The following is a 25,162-nucleotide window of genomic DNA, read 5'->3' on the forward strand; positions in this document are numbered from 1 at the left end:
GTAAAGAAGAAAGATGGTAGCTCAAGGTTGTGTGTGGACTATAGGCAATTGAACAAGATGACTATCAAAAACAAGTATCCCTTGCCAAGAATAGATGATTTGATGGATCAGCTGCATGGAGCGGTAGTGTTCTCCAAGATTAATCTACGATCGGGTTATCATCAGATTCTGGTGAAGGCAGAAGATGTTGAGAAGATTGCTTACAGATCCATATATGGGCACTACGAGTATGTGGTTATGCCATTTGGTGTGACCAATGCTCCAGCTTTGTTCATGGATTACATGAATCGGATCTTCCGACCGTTTTTAGATAAGTTTGTCGTGGTCTTCATAGACGACATTCTCATCTACTCCAGGACGCATGAGGAGCATACCGAGCATATGAGGATAGTGCTTGGTATCCTGAGGGAGAAGCAACTATTTGCCAAGTTGTCGAAGTGCGACTTCTGGATAAGGGAAGTGCAGTTCTTGGGGCACGTGATATCGGCCTAGGGTATAGCTGTAGACCCAGCTAAGGTGGAGGTTGTGATACAGTGGGAATGTCCCAAGTCCATGACGGAGATTCAAAGCTTTGTGGGTCTAGCTGGCTACTACAGGAGGTTTATTGAGGGTTTCTCCAAGATAGTAGCACCCCTAACACATCTAACAAGGAAGGACCAACCTTTTGCATGGACTGATAGGTGTGAAGAGAGCTTCAGGGAGCTTAAGCAAAGACTGATGAGTGCTCCAGTGTTGGTGATTCCGGATGTGAGTAAACCCTTTGAGGTTTACTGTGATGCCTCTCATCAGGGTCTTGGTTGCGTCTTGATGCAAAAGAGGAAGGTGGTGGCCTATGCTTCAAGGCAGCTGAAAGTTCATGAGAAGAACTACCCTACTCATGATCTAGAACTAGCGGCAGTGGTTTTTGCTTTGAAAATTTGGAGGCACTACTTGTACGGTGCGCAGTTCTGTGTGTTTAGAGACCACAAGAATTTGAAGTACCTCTTTGATCAAAAGGAGTTGAATATGAGGCAGAGGCGGTGGATAGAGTTCCTAAAGGAATACGACTTTGAGCTCCTTTATCACCCGGGGAAGGCGAATGTGGTGGCTGACACATTGAGTAGGAAGACGGTGCATGTGGCACACTTGATGATTAAAGAGTTGGAATTGCTTGAAAGTTTCAGAGACATGAAGCTTCAGGTGGAGTTGGAACCAGAATTCATTAGATGTAGCACCTTAACTATATCTAGTGACTTCCTTGGCTTGATTATGGAAAAGCAAGCGGGGGATGCTAGTCTACAAAAGGTGAAAGAGCTACTAGGATCGGATCAGGCCAAGGAGTTCGCCTTGGGTAGTGATGGTGTGTTGAGTTTCAGAGGTAGGGTCTCTGTGCCAGATGATGCTGAGTTGAGGAGATTGGTTCTTGAGGAGGGACACAAGAGTCATTTTAGTCTGCACCCTGGCATGACTAAGATGTACCAAGACCTCAAGGATAACTTTTGGTGGCAAGGCATGAAGAAGGAGGTTGCATAGTTCGTATCCGCCTGTTTGACTTGTCAAAAGGCAAAGGTGGAGCATCAGAAACCCGGTGGAACACTCCAGCCCTTGGATATTCCCGTGTGGAAGTGGGATAACATACCTATGGATTTTGTTACCCACTTGCCTCGCACAGTGAGAGGACATGATGCTATATGGGTGGTGGTGGGTCAGTTGACAAAGAGTGCTCACTTCTTGGCAGTGAATCTTAGAATGTCTATGGCCAAGTTGGCCCAGCTCTACATCCGGGAGATAGTGAGACTTCATGGAGTGCCTAGTAGCATAGTGTTTGATAGAGACCCCTAGTTCACTTCGAGGTTCTGGCACATGCTGTAGGTCGCTATGGGTAGCAGGCTGAGGATGAGTTTTGCCTATCATCTTTAGACGGATGGCCAATCTGAGAGGGTGATTCATTCCTTGGAGGACTTGTTGAGGACATGTATCTTGGACCACCTTGGTAGTTGGGATGAGGTATTGCCGCTGGTAGAGTTCACCTATAACAACAGTTACCAAGCGAGTATAGGGATGGCGCCTTATGAGGCTTTATATGGGAGGAGTTGTAGGATTCCTTATGTTGGTACTAGGATGGTGAATCGATTTTGGTAGGACCTAAGTTGTTGCAACAGATCACATAGAAGGTGCAGTTGGTGAGAGATAAGTTGCAAGCATCTCAGAATCGGCAGAAAGCATATGCAGATCGGAGGAGAAGACCCCTAGAGTTTGAGGCTGGGGAACATGTATTCTTGAGGGTGACCTGGACCACTGATGTGGGGAGGGCTATCCGCTCAAGGAAGCTGTCTCCTAAGTTCTTGGATCCATATCTGATCTTGAGAAGGATAAGGCCTATAGCTTATGAGATTGCATTGCCACCCCAATTGGCTAATCCCCACCCAATTTTCCATGTCTCCCAACTGAGAAAGTACGTGTTTGACCTGTCACATGTGCTGGAGGCGGAGGATGTGCAAGTTAGGGAGGATCTCCGGGTAGTGGTACAATCAGTGGCTATAGAGGATCGCCAAGTTAAGGAGTGGAAGGGAAGAGCCACCAGTCTTGTAAAGGTCATCTGGGACCGGATGTAACATCCCTGGCTACCCCTCCTCGGGTCCTAGAGGCTGTCAGGTTACTACAGCCCAATGCACCCCAACCCATCACCCTTCTCCATCCATTCATATTGGGTGGGTTGTTGGCAGTGGGAATCGAACCCCCAACCTGACCTTTAACACCTCTGGCTCACCAGCATATGCTACTAGTTATGCTGGTAGCATCTGCTGGTGAGCCAGAGGTGTTAAAGGTCAGGTTGGGGGTTCGATTCCCACTACCAACAACCCACCCAGTATGAATGGACGGAGAAGGGTGATGGGTTGGGGTGCATTGGGCTGTAGTAACTGGTAGCATCTACTGGTGAGCCAGAGGTGTTAAAGGTCAGGTTGGGGGTTCGATTCCCACTAGTAACAACCCACCCAATATGAATGGATGGAGAAGGGTGATGGGTTGGGGTGTATTGGGCTGCAGACCTAACACAACAGGTTTGAGGGTGGCAGGTGGGATGCCTGGTAAGCCCAAGAGGATCTAGGGTGTTACAAAAAAAGTGCACTTTTTTGTAACATCCCTGGCTACCCCTCCTCGGGTATGAATGCACGGAGAAGGGTGATGGGTTGGGGTGTATTGGGCTGCGGACCTAACACAACCGGTTTGAGGGTGGCAGGTGGGATGCCTGGTAAGCCTAAGAGGATCCGGGGGTGTTACACCGGAGGACAGCTGACTCTACTTTGGAGCTAGAGGAGGACATGAGGAATTCATATCCACATCTTTTCTGGTAAGTCTTATTTTTCGGGGACAAAAAAATTTGTTGTTGGGGAGATTGTGAGCCCCCTTTTTCCAGCTTATAATTTGTTGGGCCTGGTCTTTTCGTAGGCCCAAGGCCAGCCTAGAAAGGGACCCCCAATACCCCCTTCCAACTACTCACTATTCCACTTGTCTCCTTTTTAAAAAGCTGTCTCCCTCTCTCAAACACCTAAGACTCCAGATAGAGCTCTACTAGAGCTCAAAGATTATTTCATCTTCGAGCTAGATACGGTGGTTCTGTCTCCAAGTAAGTTACTCCTCATGTCTGCCATAGCCTTTCTTTCCCTTTCTAGTTGGGCGCTTTAGTTGCGTTAGAGTTCATCCTCTTATACTCGTTTTGGGTCTTGGGGTTTCTGTTTCAGCTCACTATCTTAGCTGGTGGAGCTGTTGTGCCTGGGTTACATTCTCTGAGTTACTGCTCCCTTCTCTTGCGCCTAAAAAGATAAGGGAAGCTAGGTTTTAAGTTCTAAAGCTTCATCCTCTTATACTCGTTTTGGGTCTTGGGGTTTCTGTTTCAGTTCACTATCTTAGCTGGTGGAGCTGTTGTGCTTGGGTTACATTCTCTGAGTTATTGCTCCCTTCTCTTGCGCCTAAAAAGATAAAGGAATTTAGGTTTTAAGTTCTAAAGCGATTTTTGTATGTTTAAGGGTTGTTCTGTGTTTTGGGTGCTGGAATGGTATATTAATCATGTGTAAATGATTGGCTGGTAGTCTGGATGTTACTTTGTGTGGTTTTTCTACCTTGCATACGTGGAACAGTGGGGGAGAACTAATATTCTCGCCTAAGCGAGCGCTCGCCCAGGCGACCCATTCGCGTTTTGAGCGACACCCCGTCTCGCTCAAGCAAGAAGGACTCGCCTAAATGAGAGCTCGTGAAATCTCACAGGGGCCACTATTGCAGTCTCGCCTAAGTGAGAGCCTATAGCTTAAGCGAGGCAACTTCCCTCGCCTGAGCGAGGGCTCCTAGCTTGAGCGAGGCTGGTGCTGAATTGTGTCCTAACATTGTTCCCTTGTATGCTTGGGTGATTTATTGCATGATTGGCATAAGTTGCCTCTTTAAACCATGAAGTATGTATATGGGTATGGTTGTTTGATTCATATGAACTGAAATTGGTATGTTGGCATGAATAGCACATGGATTTTGGGTTGTATGGTTGAGACCTTGCATGAGAATTGGATGTTTGAGATAAAGGTGGTGTATAAGCCATGAAACATGAATTTGGTGTGAGATAGGCATAATTCCATGAGTCTCGTGGGGAACTCTCATGGTGGCGTGTAGTGTATATATATTAGGATAAGGATTCAAGTAAGGACTGCATCCCGAAACTCTAATGAGTCAGTGAGTCTCAGGTAGAGCAAACTGACCCAAGTGGTGAGAGTGGCAGGAGGCCATAGTCTTTGGCAGGATAATGGCGTTAGATGCTTCAAGGATAACCTTGTGTGTGGTACGGTGAAACCCATTGGCAATGGCTCTGCAGGCAGTAGAGGCCATCACAAGTGTAAGCGTCCAGTGAATCTGATCCTAGTATATTTATCCGGATAATTGAGTCATAGTGTCCTACTTGTTTGCTATAACATGATTCTTTGTGCCTATTGTGTTGCATGCTTGGACTGTTTAAGCACTTGTCTGTTATAATATGATAAATTTAAATTACACTAGCTTACCCTTTCATTTTTATGTATGTTCTTGTCCTATTTTCTCTTTTGCGATGATCACCTTATTGGTGGGAGCAGATGGGAATAATGCGGGAGATAGGCCTGATGGTGGTAGCGACACGGTCTAGTGGGAGTGTTGTATGTGACTCTCAGGAGTGGTTTTGTGGGCTTAGCGCCTATTGTAATTCCTTGCTCTAGGAGTATATCTTAGGCAAAACTGTTAAACTTTTGGATCCTGTTATGTCCATGGCATTGTAGTGTGCCTGAGTCTCCTTTAAAAGTACTCTCTTGGATGATTGTAACAGTGGATTTTCTTATGTCCACTGTTCATCGGATTGCTCTTGTATTTCTATAATTATGCGATGTTTTTATTTAGTAGAATTGATCTATTTAAATGGGATATCACATGATACACCACTTTGTTCTTCTTTTTTAACAATTGAAAAGAATGTGTTATAATCTAACTTACCACAATTGGAGTACAATTAGGTTAAAAAATTATTTACGTAGCCTAATAATGAACAAATCAAATATAGCATTTTAAAAACTAATATATACGCTTAACCACCTCTACAATCATTTCTTTTAAATAATTGGTCAGTTATAAGTAATCAAGACTTTCTTGTAGTACAATATTTCAATTAGAAAACTTAAAATGTTATCAAATTTAATAAAAATAATAATCTTTTCTATTTTGAATTTAAAATGCTTTTTTAAATATGTATTTATGGTTGAATATTTCTTAATGTTTCTATATATTTATATCTTTTATTTTTTTAGACAATGATAATTTTACTAATATTTCATTATCTTATTTTTTTATTATATTTGTAACATCCCATTTTAATAGTTTCAAACTACTAAACAGAATATTATATCATGATTTATCAAGCAGATAGTTGGAATAAAGCATACACGAGTTTAATACACTCATGCAAGTAACTATATGAACCTTTAAGCATAAGTATGGTCTATACTAGAGAAAGATCGGATAGAAAATCAAAAGGGGACTTTAATCCAAAGTTACACAAAACAGAAGTCTACAAAACGCCTCATAGCAGTAAGTCAACTGTGATCCTGTAGGGGAGTATCCTTTTCTTAATCCTTTCCTGCTCACACCACAATGTAGGTGATCATCGTAAAGAGAACATACACAAAGAAGGCAAACCAAGACAAGAAGGGTAAGCTAACAATATAAATATATCAGGCAATTTAATTATAATTATCAGTAAGGAAATTTCACTTTATCATAGGTATTTAAGTGACCAACACAGAACAATATAGTTACATAACCTTAGACTCAACATCCGGATTATGTAAGCAACTTTGGATCTCTTGGTGGCTTGCACCTGTGAAGGTTCCCAAACTCTGCAGAGTTTGGGCTCAAGGGGCTATAACCTAACCACTCCCAAGGTAAGTCCCCTTCGCGTCCATGACAGATCGGGTCCATAGACTAAGACCTCCTGCTACTCCTCACGACATAGTCCATCATACTCTACATGAGTCTTAATGGACTATTGGAGCGTCAGGATGCCAACCAAATCTGAGTCCTTAAGTGCTTACACATACACTACATACTTCTCCTAGAATTTCCCTTGAAATCCTAGTTCCATCACACCCCTTCACACTTTCATTCCTCAAGCTTTCATCATACAATTATATGCGTACATCACAAACCACGGTTTTCCAGCATACCATAAGCAAACATCACATTATCTCACTAAAATAAGGCTCTTGAGTATCTATAACAGATAAAGAACATAACTCTGTAGTGAAATTCGCTTAAGCTAGACAATCTCGCCTAGACTAGGGAGTAGTCTCACTTAGGCGAACTACTCTCGCCTGGGCGAGACCCCATACAGTGGGCAACCCAAAATTCTGGGCGAGTTCTCGCTCAGACGAAACTGGTCCGCTTAGACGAGAAGATTTCTCGCTTAGGCGACTTCAGCTCGCCTAGGCGAGACCTCGTGCAGTATCAGGGGTAACTCTTTGATACTTTCGCTCAAGCGAGAGCTGTTCGCCTAAGCGAGAGTATCAGGATTCCACACTGTTTTTCACATGCAGAGCTACGAAAATCAGGTAAAAATCCAATTCCAACCAACAAGAAATTCTCAAACAACGATTCAAGCAAGGATCATACCATTCAAGCACTCAAGGATACTATACACTCGAATTTTAGCGAAGGTTAGCTTCCTTTACCTTTTTTCTAAGAAATTGAGTTTGGTGGAGGCAAACTAGTTGCAAGGAGGCAGGAATCTCAATTTGACCTAGAGGATTTACCACCAAGACGTAGAGAAGGGAGAATTTCACCATTAGACTCAGAAGTCAGAGATTAAACGGTAAATTCGAGCTAGAATTGAGCCAGAACAGAAAAGAGCATACCTAGGAGGTAAGGAGTGGAGGGAGGATGCAGCAGAGGGTTCATTTTGGCTATTGCTTCCAAAATCTGATCATAGATCAAAGAACTGGTGAGGAAATTGTTTAAGAATGCAGAGCTTTGAGAGTGTTTAAAGTTGAAGAGAGAAGTGAAGGTGGCTGGCCCTTTTGACTATTCACCACAAAGAGAGCAAAGAGAAAAATTTTAAAAGGGGGGTTTCACAATATTATATTTCAATTATGAAACTAAAAAAATTTATCAAAACAATTAAAAAATATACTTTTTCTTTATTTTGAATTTAAAATATTTTGAAAATGCTTCTGTATTTTTTAAATTTGTCTCATTTTTTAATATAATTCTATTATAAGATTTTTAAATTTTCTATTTTTTTAATATTTCTCCCGTAAGATTTTTAGAAAACTTGATGTTATTAATATTTTTTCTTATCTTCTTTCTATATCACAAGATTTCAATTAAAACAATTAAAATTTTTATCCAATAACATAAAAAAGTAACTTTTTTATTTTTATTTTTTAGTTTAAAATATTTTTAAAATATATATCTTTTTTTAAATATTTCTCATTTTTGAAATATAATTATACGATAAGCTTTTTAGTTAAGTCTATTTTTTAAATTTTAGAAAATCATACTTTAGTAATATTTTATTAACTTTTTCTTATAGCACAAGATTTCAATTAAAAATGATTTAAAACTTATCAAATTATGTTTTTAAGATAAAAGATTTTCTTTTTCTTTCAAGATATAACAAGTTATTCTTTTAAAGATGTAAGAAGATAAAAGATATAACTAGAAAATAAAATTCAATCAATGTAATGCAATAACGTCAAGTAATAAACATTGAAAAATTAAATTAAATGATGCATCCAATTTGGTATTTTTTATTTTATTTTATGAATAAGTTTTATATATTATGATTACCACAACCATTATTATAATAATATTTTATTCTATAATATTTTCTTAATTATTAATAAAATTACAAATTATTTTCCAGTAATAAAAAATAACAACTTAAATGAAATGATACACAACTTTGTTCTTCTTTTTTAACAGCTGAAAAGAATGTGTTATAATCTAACTTACCACAATTGTAAGTACAATTAGGTTAAAAAATTATTGACGTAACCTAACAATAAACAAATCAACTATAGGATTTTAAAAACTAATATATACGCTTAACCACGTCTACAGTAATTTCTTTTAAATAATTGGACAGTCATAAGTAATTAGGACTTTCTTGTAGTATAATATTTCTATTAGAAAACTTAAAATGTTATCAAATTTAATAAAAAATAATAATCTTTTCTATTTTTAATTTAAAAAGCTTTTTTAAATATGTATTTATGGTTGAATATTTCTCAATGTTTCTATATATTTATATTTTTTATTTTTTAAACAATGATAATTTTACTAATATTTCATTATCTTATTTTATTTTATTTTATAATATTTCAATTATGAAACTAAAAAAATTTATCAAAACAATTAAAAAAGATAGTTTTTCTTTATTATGAATTTAAAAAACTTTGAAAATGCTTCAGTATTTTTTAATTTTTTCTCATTTTTTAATATAATTTTATTATAAGATTTTTAAATTTTCTATTTGTTTAATATTTCTCCCTTAAGATTTTTAGAAAACTTCATGTTATTAATATTTTTTTGTATCTTCTTTCTGTGTCACAAGATTTCAATTAAAAAAATTTAAATTTTTATCCAATAAAATAAAATAAATAACTTTTTTATTTTTATTTTTTGTTTAAAATATTTATCTATTTTTAAATATTTCTCATCTTTGAAATATAATTATACTATAAGCTTTTTAGTTAATTCTATTTTTTAAATTTTATAAAATGATACTTTAGTAATATTTTAATAACCTTTTTTTTCTATGGCACAAGATTTCAATTAAAAATCATTTAATACTTATCAAATTATGTTTTTAAGATAAAATATTTTTGTGATACCCTTCTTTTTTCAATTTCTACCTTTAAACAGAAACACAACACTACCCCTCTCTCTCTCAGCTTCTCTGCAACCCAACTTTCTCCCAATCTCCCTTCTCTGTTTGTTGCCATCTCACAGTCTCAATATTTCATGCTCAGATTCTGGAAGAACCAACCCAACAGGACCCTCAGCAGATTCCTCCCGCAACTCCCATTCTCCTAGGTAGGTTTCATCTTTAAATTGGGTTCAATTCCAGCTAGAATTCACTAGCTAACCTTTGAATTATGGGTCTGATCGTGTTATTCTTCATTCTCATTGTCTTTATGATGGATCCTCTTAGGTTAAACTGAAAATTCTGCTCCCTTGCTATTCACTTGACTACACCAATCTAATTCTTGGCAAAAAGGTAAGGGAAGCTAACTCCTCACTCAATTTTCGTGTAAATTGTATTTCTGAGTGATTGAATTGTATGATCGTGTGCTTAATTGATGCTTGGACCTGTTTGTTGTGTAAAATTGAGTGTTGGATGAATTTGTGAGGTTCTGCATGTGAAGAACAAATGAGAAATCCTAGTAATCTCGCCCAGGTGAGCAGCTCTCGCTTGAGCGAAAATATTAGAAAATTGCGTCTGTCATTGCGCGAAGACTCGCCTAGGCGAACTGGGGTCGCTTGATCGAGAGACCCTCTCGTCTAAGCGAACTAGCCTAGCCTGAGCAAGAATTCGCTTTGGATTATTGAATTGCCACTATAAGAGGTCTCGCCTAGGCGAGAGCAACTCGCCTACGCGAGACAACTCTCTAGCTTAGGCGAGAACATCTAGCTTAAGCGAGATTTATTGCAGAATTTGAGTTCCTTCCCTGTTTTGATTAAATAAAGCTGTACTATTTGGATTGATGTGATAATGGCTAGTCTTGTATGTGATTCTTATGCATGATAGTCAATGCGATGAAATTGTGTGGAATTGGTCTGTATGTGAATGTGTTGGAGTTAGTATTTCAAGGGAAATTCTAAGGAAGATGGTTTTAGCAAATGTAAGGACATGAGGACTCATATTGGTGGCATCTTGACGCTCCTAATAACCATTAAGACTCAGATAGAGTATGTACCACACCTAGCCTGACTCGAACAAATAAGAAAACAATGCATGTACTAAGACAACCAAGCATTCAGCCTAGGCCGAGTCAGCCTAACTTGTATCGTTTCTAACCTACACACATCGTCAAGGTAGGTAGCCGGTCTAGGCCGGCTACTCCAGCAAACCCGATAAGATTAAAGCCCAGGCCGACAACTCCAATAAACTTAGTGAAATAGAAGCCCCTGCGTTCAATAGGTTTTAAGGGCTTGGGTTAGGGCCCAGGCCCATTCATAGCCCAAGCTAGAGCCCAAGTCAAGGCCAAGCCCATGAGATAATCAGACATCATTAATGCTCTATAAATACGCGTGGACCCCAGTAATTAAAGGTACGCATTCATTAATCACTGATTTGACCCTTTGAGAGCTTTGACTTACTTGAGCTTCGGAGACTCTTATGCTGGTAACCACTCCTGGGTTCAAGCTGACATGTATCAACCGGGAAGAGGCCAACTGAAGAGATAGCGGACTACATGGTAAGGTGACACTTGTGGCTAACTCATCTTATTTGTTCTCTGCAGTAATAAAGTATAATGGATTATGTCGGGAGGAGTAGCAGGAGGTCCTAGTCTATGGGCTCGATCCATCATAGACGTGAAGGGGACTTACCTTGGGAGTGGTTGGGTGAATACCCCTTGTGCCTAAAACTGATGAAGGATTAACCCCAACCAAGGATGGAGGCACATGCTTAAGAAGACTAAGCATGTTTAGAAAGGAAGTTCACTAATCCTTCATCCCTTTCATTTGTATTTGTTATTTTTGATTCCCTAAGTTGACTTAGTTGAATCAACTTTAGTTGACTTGTTGACCTTTGACTAGGTTTGACTTGTTGACTATAGTTGACTTGACTTAAGCCAACATGCTAATTTATGTTTATTTGCTTTGTAGGTTAATTAGGAGTAAGAAAGCAATGCTAGGTGGCGCATGGTGATTGGGGAGCATAAATGATGTGGAGGAGAGAGTAAAGCAAAGGCATAAAGCATAAAGTAAAAGCCATGAAGCAAGTGTACCTATGTACCTTTGGTCTCCTTTGTTTTTAGCACACTTTGGCCACTTTTAGGAGACATATGAGACACATTCTTTGTCTCCTTTTGTGCTAGAACGAAATTAGCCTTGCACACGCCATAGTTGGCTCTTTTGTCTCTCATTTTTGAAACCTTATTTGACCTAGTTTCTAGAAGCTGGGGTTAGGTTTTTGTAGAGACATCCTTAGGTATCTTTTATTTGCTTAGAGGCCCCTAAACTCTTCTATATAAGGGGTGCTCCTAAACATGTAAAAGGGTTGAACATTTTAAAGTAAAAACACTCTTGTGTCTCAACCATTTGTGAGAGTTTCCTCCCTTGGGAGTGAATACTTTTAAGCCTTATCTTGCATAGCAAGTGGCGGCACACATCCACTCATCTTCAAGGTTGCCATGGCTTCTAGCCTAGCCTTGTAGTGGCGTGCTTCTCACATTTTTACCATTTCTTTCCTTTTCATTTTATGTTTTCTTCTTCCTTTAATTGTTCTTGGTTTTCTATGGTTTATGTGCTTTCCATTTCCTTTTTGTTTTGAATCAATCCATCATCTTCTTCTCTTGAGCTTTGTGAAAGGAACCTTCACATCTAGATAGCTTGCTATCTTATTGTCCAGTGGGGATTTCGCTTAGCTTTCTTAATCAACTCACACCATATTCAATAATCATAAAAAAAAAGACAAGATAATCCTTCATCATTTGGTATCTAGAGCTTTGGTTGTCCTTGAATATGGTGTTTTCATGTTCTAACCTTGTCTTGTGTAGCTATCTTTTAATGGTTCACATAAAAACAATGCTGGCAGAAACTGTTCACGATTTTAAAAGATTAAACTGCACCTGCTCAGTGGTCCAAAAATTACGTTCTTGATGTCCAAAGAAAGCTCTGTTAGTCTAGTGTTTAACAAAAAAAGAACCAATGCATTTGGAGTTCTGTGGAGAGAGTTATGATTGAAATAGTGAGCAAAGGTCAGAGCTGCCAAGATCACCGCGAATCAACGTTTTTCAGGTTATGTTGGACAATTTTGGCTACTGTTTTTGTTACTCTTCTTACTCCTAAATGTTGTTGGATAACATGTCTTTGTGTGCTTAATCATTGACCTTCATTTCCAAAAGTTTAAATGCATGATAGCTACATGTTTGAGTCTTTAAATGTGCCTAAGTTTTGCTTGAGTCATATGTCATATGTTAGCTTGAAGTTTTCTTATTCTTGTTTTTCCAAGTATTTGAATCTTGCTTTCACTTTATGTCTTGCTTGATGTATGCTCCATGAAATTGATTTTGGCCTAAAACTTGAGGAACTAAGTGTCCAAGCCACCCAAAACTCTTTCTCACCATTTTATGAAACTAGTTGTGAAAGAAGAAAAATTTGTACCAATTTTTGCCTAAAAACCGAGAGCAACCTTGCTCCTTGGTGAACTAAAAGTGTGTTTTTCACTAAGTGTTATGCAACTAGTTTCATGCTTGAGAAGTGGGTGATATTGGCAAATTAGTTCCATGCTTTAACTTGGTTATGATCTTTCTTGGTGTATGCATGATTTAAGACTTGAAGATGCTTGTCAAGTGCTTTCCATAGAGTCTTTGAAATGTGCTTTTCTTGTTTTAGTCTTGCTAAAAGTTTTGTCTCAAACTTTTCTTCTTTAAAGTTTAGCTTTCCTTGTTTTTGTGCTTTTCTTGCTTGTCACTAGGTGTTCTTTGTTTTGTCTTAGTAGTTTTCTTTTCTTGAAACTCTTGGGATGTTGTGGCCGAATCACTTGTCTTGCATTTGAAAGGTTTTGAACAAGTTTTTAAAAGTGTTTGCTTCACTCCTTTGGTGGATTTTGAGTGCTAGCCTCGCCTTGTTACTTTGGGAGAGTGATCTAAACACTTGGGTTACAATTTGGGTTGGATTTGGTCTCGATTTTCATGTTGTCTAACTTCTAATCCATTTATTTTGTCTCGGATTTGAGTGTTTTTGTTGTAGGAATCATGGCAAGTTCATCAAATGCACCTACACCAAACAAAAACAATACATTGATGAGATTGCTTCGGGATTTGGAGTTGTCTAGGAAGGAGGCCTTTGAACAATTGAGAAAAGACAAGGAGCAAAGTGACCTAAGAATCAAAGAGCACATTGAAAGGCTTGAAGCTAAGGAGCAAGAAAGAGAGGCTAGGAAAAGAGGGCATTCTAGGCGCAAACCATCACAAGAGAAGCAAACTCCAAAGATTCCTAAGTTCAAAGGAGAAAATGACCCAAACATCTACATTGAGTGGGAACAAAAAGTTGACCACATTTTTGCCATTCATGTAGTTAGTCATCAAAAGCAAGTAGATTTGGTAGTCTTAGAGTTTGAGGATTATGCCATGACTTGGTGGCAACAATTATGTATGGACAATATTAACCAAGAGTCACTCGCGACTTCTTGGAGGGACCTTAAAAATTTGATGCGCGCTAGATTTGTTCCTTCCTACTATAGGAGGGAGACTCTTTTGAAGCTCCAAAGGCTTCAACAAGGGTCCATGTGTGTGGATGAATATTACAAGTTAATGGAGTCCATGCTTCTAAAAGTAGGACTCCAATTTGAAAGTGAAGAGGAAAAGGTAGCTAGATTTGTGAGTGGGTTAAGGAGGGACATACAAGATTTAGTAGAGTTATATGAGTACTCCTCTCTTGACAAAGTTTTACATTTGGCCATCAAAGTTGAAACTCAATTGCAAAAGAAAAAAGAGGCCAAGAGGAGTGGTTCATACAATGACTACCATTCTAGTACTTGGAAAGATAAAGAAAGAAAACATTATAAATCACCACTCAAGAGTTCCAAAGACCCACCTCCTAGGACTAATTCGTTTAAGCCTTCTAATGAAACTCCTAATTCTTCTCAAGGTACAAGGACAAGTTCTATAAAATGTTTTAAGTGTTTGGGATATGGGCACATAGCTTCAAATTGTCCCACCAAAAGAACCATGGCCTTAAACCTTAAAAAAGAAGTAGAGAGTGAACATTCTTCTCCCCCTACCCCCAAAAGTACTTCTTCCCACACTTCTTCTTCAAGTGAAAGGATTAAACCCCTTGAAGGTGGATTGTTAATGATAAGGCACCAACTAAGACAAGTTTCCAAGGAACTTGACCCTTCTCAAAGACAAAACCTTTTTCATTCAAGGTGTCATATTAAAGACAAACTATGTCCCCTCCTCATAGATAATGGAAGTTGTGTAAATGTGGCTAGCACAAGGGTTGTGGACAAGCTTGGCTTGAAAACTATCCCTCATGCCAAGCCCTACAAGCTATCATGGCTTAAGAAAGAAGACATTAAAGTAACTCAACAAGTCCTCATTAACTTTTCAATTGGAAATTTTAAAGATGAGGTGTTATGTGATGTTGTGCCTATGGAAGAAACTCATATTTTGTTAGGTAGGCCATGACAATTTGATAGAAAAGTCTTTTATGATGGCCATGCTAACACCTATGCTTTCTCCTTCCAAGGCAAGAAGTTCACACTCCTACCTCTCTCACCCAATCAAGAAAATGAGGACCAAAATAAAGTGAAAGATAAGAGAAAAGATGAAAAAGAAAAAGAGCAAGTTACCTCTAAAGTGGTACTTGCCTCTAAAAAAAGATTTCCAAAGCAAGATGAACATCACCATTCTTCCTTCTCTTGCAAGGCTCAAAAGGAAGACCCAATGCACAAGCATGAGAAGAAGAGTGGTCTAGAAAAGAGGGATGGCCTAACCAAAGCTAGGGGTAGTACCCTTAGAAAAGATGGAACAAGAGCTCATAAAAGGAAGGCGTAAAACCTTCCCCAAATCAAGTCAAGCTCCATCTACAAAGGCTTCAAGAATTTGTGGTCAAATTCTCTCCAAGGAGGAGAGGATGATGAAGGATTAACCCCAACCAAGGATGGAGGCACATGCTTAAGAAGACTAAGCATGTTTAGAAAGGAAGTTCACTATCCTTCATCCCTTTCATCTGTATTTGTTATTTTTGATTCCCTAAGTTGACTTAGTTGAATCAACTTTAGTTGACTTGTTGACCTTTGACTAGGTTTGACTTGTTGACTATAGTTGACTTGACTTAAGCCAACATGCTAATCTATGTTTATTTGCTTTGTACGTTAATTAGGAGTAAGAAAGCAATACTAGGTGGTGCATGGTGATTGGGGAGCATAAATGATGTGGAGGAGAGAGTAAAGCAAAGGCATAAAGCATAAAGTAAAAGCCATGAAGCAAGTGTACCTATGTACCTTTGGTCTCCTTTGTTTTTAGCACACTTTGGCCACTTTTAAGAGACATATGAGACACATTCTTTGTCTCCTTTTGTGCTAGAACGAAATTAGCCTTGCACACACCATAGTTGGCTCTTTTGTCTTTCATTTTTGAAACCTTATTTGACCTAGTTTCTAGAAGCTAGGGTTAGGTTTTTGTAGAGACATCCTTAGGTATCTTTTATTTGCTTAGAGGCCCCTAAACTCTTCTATATAAGGGGTGCTCCTAAACATGTAAAAGGGTTGAACATTTTGAAGTAAAAACACTCTTGTGTCTCAACCATTTGTGAGAGTTTCCTCCCTTGGGAGTGAATACTTTTAAGCCTTATCTTGCATAGCAAGTGGCGGCACACATCCACTCATCTTCAAGGTTGCCATGGCTTCTAGCCTAGCCTTGTAGTGGCGTGCTTCTCACATTTTTACCATTTCTTTCCTTTTCATTTTATGTTTTCTTCTTCCTTTAATTGTTCTTGGTTTTCTATGGTTTATGTGCTTTCCATTTCCTTTTTGTTTTGAATCAATCCATCATCTTCTTCTCTTGAGCTTTGTGAAAGGAACCTTCACATCTAGATAGCTTTCTATCTTAATGTCCAGTGGGGATTTCGCTTAGCTTTCTTAATCAACTCACACCATATTCAATAATCTTAAAAAAAAAGACAAGATAATCCTTCATCAAAAACTCTACAGAGTTTGGGAACTGTCACAAGTGCAAGCCACCGAGAGCTCCAATGTCACTTACATAATCTGGATATCGAGTCTAGAATGGTGATATTGTGTTATGGTTGTGGTGATTTGGATGATTCTGATAATTGTGTGATCAACCCTGATTGATGCTTAACTATTAAATTGCATGATTTATTCTTAATTAAGTTAGCTTACCCTTCTTGTATATGTGTGTTTTGTGTGTCTTCTATTTTTGCAATGATCGTCCTTATTGAATGGCGTGAGTAGTTAAAGGTGCAGGTGAGGATACACCCCTCCTGGACAGGAGTTGAGTGGTGTTTGGATGCTTCTAGCGGTAGTTGCCACCTTTTGTTCCGCTTAGATGTTTTGGGTGTTTTGTAACCCCTTTTGCTTAGTATAGGGTGTATGTATAGTTATTTTGGGGATGACTGTATTGTTACCTTATACTGGCCTATTACTATCATCTGCTTCTGAATTATCATAATTTAATATTTTGTTTGATAGCATAAAAACTATTAAAATGGGATGTTACATTTTTGGTATCAGAGTAGTGGTTCCTTTAGGATCTGTACGTGTGAGCTTGCTTAGTTTCTGTTGTGTGTTCCTCGTAACGTTTTTGGCATGGTTGTGGTACCTGTTGTCTAATCTAATGGTTCCTTTCTTTGTGTGGTCAGAGCTATGGCACCTAGGCCTCCTCCTCCTATTCCAAACCCAGATAATCCTCATTTGGTGGGAGTAATTGAGGCGATGATTGCAGCTATGCAATAGCAGAATGCTAACACGGTGAATCAATAAAACCTAGCCTTGCAACAGATGGAGTCTGCAAGACTAGCAGCAGAGGCGACTCAGCAGAGGCCCTTGGAAGCCCTACATCAGATTGGAGAAAACCGCTCAACCGTTGGTTCTTCCCAAGCTTCACTACCACGAGTGCAAGAGTGGAGTTTGGAGGATTTCCTACAACACCATCCATCCCGCTTTGATGGCAAATTTAGCCCAGATGTAGCTGATTAGTGGATGTGGGACATGGAACGAATCTATGATGCAAAGAGATGTCCTGCAAAGAACAGGCTAGCATACACTGAGTATCTTCTTGCTGGAGAGGTCGTGCATTGGTGGTCCAGCATGAAGATGATGTTGGAGGACAGCCAAGAGACCATCACATGGGAACTGTTTAAGAAGAAGTTCTATGCTGAGTACTTCCCAGATAGTGTGAGGTATGCAAAGGAGGTTGAGTTCTTGCAGCTGATGCAAGGAGACATGTCAGTGTCGGAGTACACTGTAAAAGTTTAAACACTTTGGCAGATTTCACACCCAGAAGATGGCAGAAGACTGGCAATGTAGAAAGTTTGAGAATGGGTTGAGGGGTGACCTCAAACTCATGGTGGCTCCGCACTCTATCGAGGAATTCCCTGCCTTGGTAGAGAAGGCAATAGTAATGGAGAAACTTAAGGCTGAAGTTGAAGCTCAGCAGAGGTCTCAACAGAAGGTGGGAGGACCATCTGGGTCCACGAGCAGACATGACGATAGGAGGAAGCCATACTCTAGGCCTCAGTCTCAAGGGCCTAGGAGGTTCTCACATCAGCCTCAGCAATCTCAGCCTTCTAGGCCACAGTGCTTTCATTACAGGGGACCCATCTGAGGAGCGCCTGCCCCCAGCTCTCTGGCAGGAGGACATGCCATAGATACGGCCAGGAAGGCCACTTCATCAAGGATTGCCCAACTGGTAGGAGCACAATGTCGAGGCCTTCACCACAGCCTCAGCCACATCAGACGAGAGGAGTTGCGAGACCGTAGGCATCTGGTCGGGTGTACACTGTGACGGGTGCCGAGGTAGCTAGATCTGGTAACCTCATCATCAGGTCTTGTGTGATAGCTGGTAGGAGCTTACATGTTCTGTTTGATTCGGGAGAAACACATTCCTTTGTGTCGAAATCTAGAGTGGTAGAGTTGGGCCTTCCGGTGAAGGAGCTCCAGTATGACCTGGTGGTGTCCACACCTGCTTCTAGGTTAGTCAGAACCTCGACCGTGTGTGCTAGGTGTAAGATCGAGGTTGAGGGGCGCAAGTACAGGGTAAACCTCATTTGTTTACCCTTGGTGGGGCTAGATGTAATATTGGGAATGGATTGGCTATCTGCCAATCACATTCTCATTGACTGCAACGAGAGAAAGGTGTTGTTTCTTAGCTTGGAAGATGAAGACCTGTTGATGTTCTCACAACAGGTGGAGAAGGCAATGAAGGAAGGATCTCAATGCTTCTTGATTCTGACTCAATTGTCCGTTGAGACTGAAAGCGGACCCTTGGAGACACCTGTGGTAGGGGATTTCTCATATGTGTTTCTCGAGGACGTCCCTAGCTTACCCCCTACTAGGGAGATTGAGTTCTCGATTGATCTGGTGTCGGGAGAAGGACCAGTGTCTATAGCACCTTACAGAATGGCTCCTGCTGAGCTAGTGGAGTTGAAGAAACAAATTGAAGAGTTGCTAGAAAAATAGTTTATCAGGCCTAGTGTATCGCCTTAGGGAGCGCTAGTGTTACTGGTTAAAAAGAAAGACGACCATTCTAGACTCTGCGTGGATTACAGGCAACTGAATAAGTTAACCATCAAGAACAAGTACCCTCTGCCCAGAATTGACGACTTGATGGATCAGTTGCACAGTGCTGCAATGTTCTCCAAGACTGATTTGAGATCAGGATACCATCATATTTTAGTCAAGTCTGATGATGTGCAAAAGACCGCTTTCAGTCCAGGTGCGGGCACTATGAGTATGTAGTGATGTCGTTTGGTGTGACTAACGCCCCCGCCTTGTTCATGGATTACATGAACAGAATCTTCAGGCCATTCCTAGACAAGTTCGTGGTGGTTTTAATAGATGACATCTTGATATACTCCCGAACTCATGAGGAGCATGCAGAGCATCTGAAAATAGTTCTGAGCATACTGAGAGAGAAGCAGTTGTATGCAAAGCGGTCAAAATGTGAGTTCTGGATGACTTCAGTTCAGTTCTTGGGGCACATGATCTCAACTCAGGGCATATCAGTGGATCCATCTAAGGTGGAAGCTGTGCTAAAATGGGAATGCCCTAAGTCAGTGACTGAGATAAGGAGCTTTGTGGGGCTGGCGGGTTACTATAGGAGATTCATTGAGGGATTCTCCAAGATAGTGGCACCCTAGACTCAGCTAACTCATAAAGACCAACCTTTTGCTTAGACCGACCGGTGTGAAGAGAGCTTCCTAGAGCTAAAGCAAAAGTTGACTAGCGCCCTAGTGTTACTGATTCCCGATATCGGTAAACCCTTTGAGGTTTACTGTGATGCTTCCCATCAGGGGTTGGGATGTGTTCTGATGCAAGACCGGAGAGTGGTGGCATACGCCTCACGGCAGTTGAAGAATCATGAGAAGAACTACCCCACGCATGACTTGGAGTTAGCAGCGGTGGTGTTTGCACTGAAGATCTGGAGACACTATCTATATGGTGCACAGTTCCAGGTTTTCAGTGACCATAAGAGCTTGAAGTACCTGTTTGACCAGAAGGAGTTAAACATTAGGAAAAGGCAGTGGATGGAGTTCCTGAAAGATTTTGATTTCGAGCTGTTGTACCATCCGTGAAAGGCGAATGTGGTGGCTGACGCCTTAAGCAGAAAGGCGGTTCACGCATCTCATATGATGGTCAAGGAGTTAGACTTGGTGGAGAAGTTCAGAGATATGCGGTTGTAGGTGCCTTTAGAGGAGGGAGTCAGTAGATGTAACCATCTCACGGTGTCTAGTGATTTCCTTACTCTGATAAAGGAGAAACAGCCATCGGACCCCAAGCTACAAAGGATGGTAGAGTTGCTTTGCACTGAGAAGGCCAAGGATTTCATGATGAGAGGTGATGGGGTGCAGAGATTTAGAGGCAGGGTTTGCATACTTGAAGACTTAGAGCTGAAAGGTATGATTTTTGAGGAAGGGCACAAGAGTCGTTTTAGCATGCACCCAGGCATGACTAAAATGTATCATGACCTGAAGGAATCATTCTGGTGGTCGGACATGAAGCAAGATGTTGCTCAATATGTGTCATCGTGCTTAACCTGTCAGAAGGCTAAGGTAGAGCATTAGAGACCGGGAGGGATGCTTCAGCAGCTTGAGATACCCGAGTGGAAATGGGATAGCATTGCTATGGACTTTGTCCCCCATTTACCACGGACCGTGAGGAGCCATGATGCTATATGGGTTATAGTAGACTGTCTAACCAAGAGTGACCACTTCCTAGTAGTAAACTTGAGGATGTCCATGGCGAAGCTGGCACAGTTGTATATTAGTGAGATTGTGAGGTTGCACGGTGTACCGTCGAGTATAGTCTTTGATAGAGACCCACGATTCACCTCCCGCTTCTGGTAGACGTTACAGGATGCTATGGCTAGTAGATTGGCTATGAGCTCCACTTATCACCCTCAGACTGATGGGCAGTCCGAGAGAACCATCCAGTCTCTTGAGGATCTCTTGCGGACGTGCGTGCTATTAAGACTTTGGCAAGTGTACCAAGTCGTGCAAGTAGTAACCGGTAAGACCGGGATATCATTTCCCAAGAGACTCGTGTATACTAAATAATTGTGTAATTATTGACTAATTTAAACTAATGAATAAATTCATATTTTGAGTTTCAATGTATGAAATTAAATTTTGCATAAATGATTAAAATTGAACCTTGGAAGTTAAAGGCACTTAGTGAATGGAAAAGATTAGAAATGATATGACTTGATATTGTCGAGGTTAGAATTCACCAACTATGCTCTCATGCAACTACAATTTGACATCCTCTTCATTAATATGCTAATGCCAACCCACAATTTTACTCAAACCCTAATTCCTTAATGGATTGAGCCTAAATTCCCTTATTAAAAGTCAATTCCTTGAACTCTTGATAAGCAAATTTGCTTTATGCACTAAGGTTTAAGACAACCAATGGGTCAAGCCCCATTCCTAGGTACAAGCTCCATTGAGTTTTTTTGTTCCAAATTAAGGTTTCAAAAGATATTTCCACACCCAATGAACCAAAAATCATGCAATGGATGGCTAAATCAATGCAAGCATTAAGTGAAGAAACAAGAAGACTAACATTCAATGAAAGAGGCATTTATAAATTCAAAGCATTGCAATTACATAAGAGTGCAGTAGCTACATCTAACCCCAACAAAAATGAGTTTAGCTCTCTACGCACCGCTTAGCGTCCAAAAATGCGAGCCAATCAGCACTCAACGCTGGATTCTGGCACTCAGCGCCAAAAACTGCGAGAAGAATGACGCTCAACCTTGATTTCAGGCACTCAGCCTTGAATTTTGCTATGTTCATATCTTCAATTTTGGCTTTTTTCTTCTTTCTTCTCTTGTTGACAACTCCTTTGACTTGAGATAAAAGCTTCCTATCATTAAATTGGACACAAAAATGGGGATTAGTGGTATAATTAGATCTATGTAACCCATATTGTATTTATTCACAAAAGCAAAGTAAAAGTGAGGATTAAGTAGGTAAGAAGCTCAAGAGGAGTTGATTTTGTTAGCAAAAGATAACCTAGATTATCGTAAAAATCTACATTATCAACTCCCCCAAACTTAAAACCTTGCTTGTCCTCAAGCAAAAAGGTAACTTGGCCTAGATGAACAACACAATTGCAATGATCTAGCAACTTAAGAGAACATAGTTAAACAACCAAAATAGATGTCAATTGTGCTTGCTCTTATTTGAAAGCACATGTGTTTCATTAGCCAGGCAAGCTAAAGCTATGGTGCTCACAAAACAAAAGCTTCACAAGTGCATGCAAAAGTTTATAAGGGATCAACAATCGTGGAAATATGTTTCCTTGATCCATGGGAACCACTTCTCACAAGAACAAGTGTTTCACTCAATCCCACTGGTGTATGGATATAAACAACATTCTCTCCACCATCACAATGTCACACAATTTAATTTTTGTTTTTTGTTCAAAATGGCTAAAACTTTCACAAGCATGCTATCATCACAAGGGCTTTTATGGCTTGTATCGTGGCTAGGCTAAGAAGGAAATTTGGTTTTTCAGGATAACAAAAATACCTTGAGCTAAGAGAGCAACTAATCAAATCATGAAAGTATTTTTCTCCTTTCTCTATTGAACAAATGAAACCAATTTCCAACTTGCTTGCACCACTTTTTTTATTCTTTGCAGCAGTTTTCTCTTCTTTTTTTTTTTTTTGAAATGAACCAACAACTTTACAAATTTTCTCATGCTTCCTTATTTCAACAATAATTCCCCAAACTTGAACCATACTCATGACTAACAATCATTTGCTCTCTCAAACTCAAAGTAAGGTAGTCAAAATCTTCATTATGCTCAAGGTTCAAGGAATGACACATTTTGTCCTTAAGGATCAAAGAAGACTCAAAGGGTTTGCACAAGAAATCAACTTGAAAAGGATTGGCTCAATTATATAACAGGAAAAAGAAAGACGACCTTGATCATCTGTAGCATGCAAGTAAATGATTAGCAAATGAACTCAAGCAAAATCAATTATGAGTTCATAGTGATAGCATCCACACAAATCAACTCTAGGGCACAACCTCTCATAGGGTATTTTGGGTTCCACAGTTGTCAACAAATGCCAAAATCATTGATCATAATTAAAATCAAGCATCACTATATCAAAATGTGAACAACCACAAGCTCATGCTCACAAGCAAATTCAACACCATTTCATAACAAGCACAAAAGATGATCATCAAAAGTACCAAGTCAATGCAAAAGATTAGTTCACCAACCAAGCTACAGAATTCAACAACTATCAAATGAAAGTTAAAACTGAAATTTAAAATTCTAAAAGCAATATTGAAAATTAGGACTATTCACAAAACAAGTCCTGCAAAAAAAAGAGTCATCTCTCAGCTCCCAGCATCTCATGAGACGCTATCCTCACTCCTGTCGAAAGAATCATCATCAGACCCCTCCTCTTCATCACCAGTCTCCTCCTCATCAGCAGTAGAGGAAGTCACTCCTCCTCCTCTAGAAGGGTTGGCCTGGTCCCTAAGCCATGCGACTCTAGCCTCGACTTCCTCAGCAGATAAAAGATGTAGCGCATGCATGGAGGGCATTTAGCTTGAGGTCTAGGGATTGCATCTGCAACTACATCATCTACCATGCATCAGGGGGAGGTGGAGCCAGTTGTTGGCCAGGATTGAGTGGTGGTGGTGATGGTGATGCAGTAGGTCCCCCCCTTCGACTGGCAAGCAATGTTGTGTGTAGTAGCCCTTATCGATCGGTGCATGGGGCCTCTCAAAAGGTGGAGTGGAGGTGTCAACCCCAGCCAACTCGCATAAATGAGTGATTAAACAGGGGTGCCCAAGAGGAACTTTAGGCTTGGCAGCATGGGCACATTGGTGAATTTCGTTTGCAATGAGTCTGCCCACATTCAATGATCTACCAGTGAGAATGGCATAGAGGATAATGGACCGGCTCATGGTGATGTCCGAGACGTGTGAGCATGGGGTCATATTGGCATGTATAAGTGTCAGCCACATCTTACTCCTTGAAGTGAGATTTGATCGTAGGATTTTGATGGGCTGTTGGTTCTTGTTCAATTCAAATGTTCCCTCAGGTATGCATAAAATCTGCTCAATCTCTCTATAGTCAACACCAGCATTGACTAATTGGGCATATTGGCAAAGTGTGTTGCCCAATGACCAGTCCGTTCCCAGGAATGTGTTTATAGTTTCGACATCAAACGGGACGCGTCTTCCTCTAACATAGCTAAGGAAGGGATCTTCATCATGGATTTTCTTTGCATTAGCATAGAACTCCTTCACTATAGCTATGCTTGCCAGAGCTGGATACAATCCCAAATTATTCCACCCTCTGCGGAGAAATTCTTCTAAGAACTCGGGCACTTCGCCAAGTAACAGGCCAAGAGGCTTCTCCATCAAAAGCCTTCGGTTTTGAACCAAGGCATAATTTTCCTCATGCTCCTTGGTGAGGAAGCGATGAGAATAGAATTTTTCCTTCCTCTTTTGGCCTTGGGAGGTTTGGTCAGCAGTTGCCTTGTGGCGCTTAGGAGCTGATGAAGATGACATCCTACAAAATAGATATTCACAAAAAGGTATGGTGGTGGCTCAAGGTTAGCAACTTAACAGAAAAATGCACTCAAAAAGTGACTATGTTGTAGTTAAACAAGTCAAGACATTGTAGTGGAAGGGCTGAAAAATAAATACACAACAATTGCATCTCAAAGTTCCACCCAATCCATACTCAATCAACACTAAGGCTAGCAACATGAACTAGATAATGAATCAACAAAGATCACAAAACACGAGTATCTTTGGTACCTCACAAAACAAGACTCAACAAAACCAGCCAAGGTTAGCACAAACTGAACCACTAGCACTGAATGGGCACCAAAATCAGGACCCTAACAGGATACCATTGGCTAACAACACTACAGTAACACAAAAATATGGTCTAAAATTTTAGCAGCCAACACATATTCACAAAATAGGGCATGAGGAACAGCTTTAGTGAAATCAAAATGGTGTTGCCAGCGCTGTAGTACACTAAAATTGGTCCAAGAATGACCCAACCCTCACATTTTCACAAGAAAAGCACGGCTAAATCACAATCAATGGCAGAACAAGAGTACATGTGAATGAAAACTAAATAGTGAACATCAAACAAAGCAGCTCAGTGACAAGATTGGTGTATATCCCCATCTCAACATCAACACACAATTTAGATTCA

General features: G+C 40.0%; 1 protein-coding gene across 1 annotated transcript; it reads left to right on the top strand.

Annotated features, from left to right (window-relative positions):
• Window positions 1–18,544: 18,544 nt before the first annotated feature.
• On the top strand, window positions 18,545–19,198 carry LOC114163538. The gene is made up of 2 exons (XM_028047842.1): window positions 18,545–18,903; window positions 19,009–19,198. Exons 1-2 carry the CDS (start codon window positions 18,545–18,547, stop codon window positions 19,196–19,198), a joined length of 549 nt encoding a protein of 182 aa, XP_027903643.1.
• The last annotated feature ends 5,964 nt before the right edge of the window (window positions 19,199–25,162 follow it).

Source organism: Vigna unguiculata, chromosome 9, assembly GCF_004118075.2.
Source record: "Vigna unguiculata cultivar IT97K-499-35 chromosome 9, ASM411807v1, whole genome shotgun sequence".
In the NCBI taxonomy this organism is placed as follows: domain Eukaryota; kingdom Viridiplantae; phylum Streptophyta; class Magnoliopsida; order Fabales; family Fabaceae; genus Vigna; species Vigna unguiculata.

Bases quoted from the DNA above. Each gene is read 5' to 3' on its own strand.
- LOC114163538 (XM_028047842.1), top strand. From the start codon at position 18,545: ATGGATTGGCTATCTGCCAATCACATTCTCATTGACTGCAACGAGAGA. The intron at 18,904-19,008 runs GTTGCTAGAAAA...CGTGGATTACAG, and splicing joins TTGAAGAAACAAATTGAAGA to GCAACTGAATAAGTTAACCA.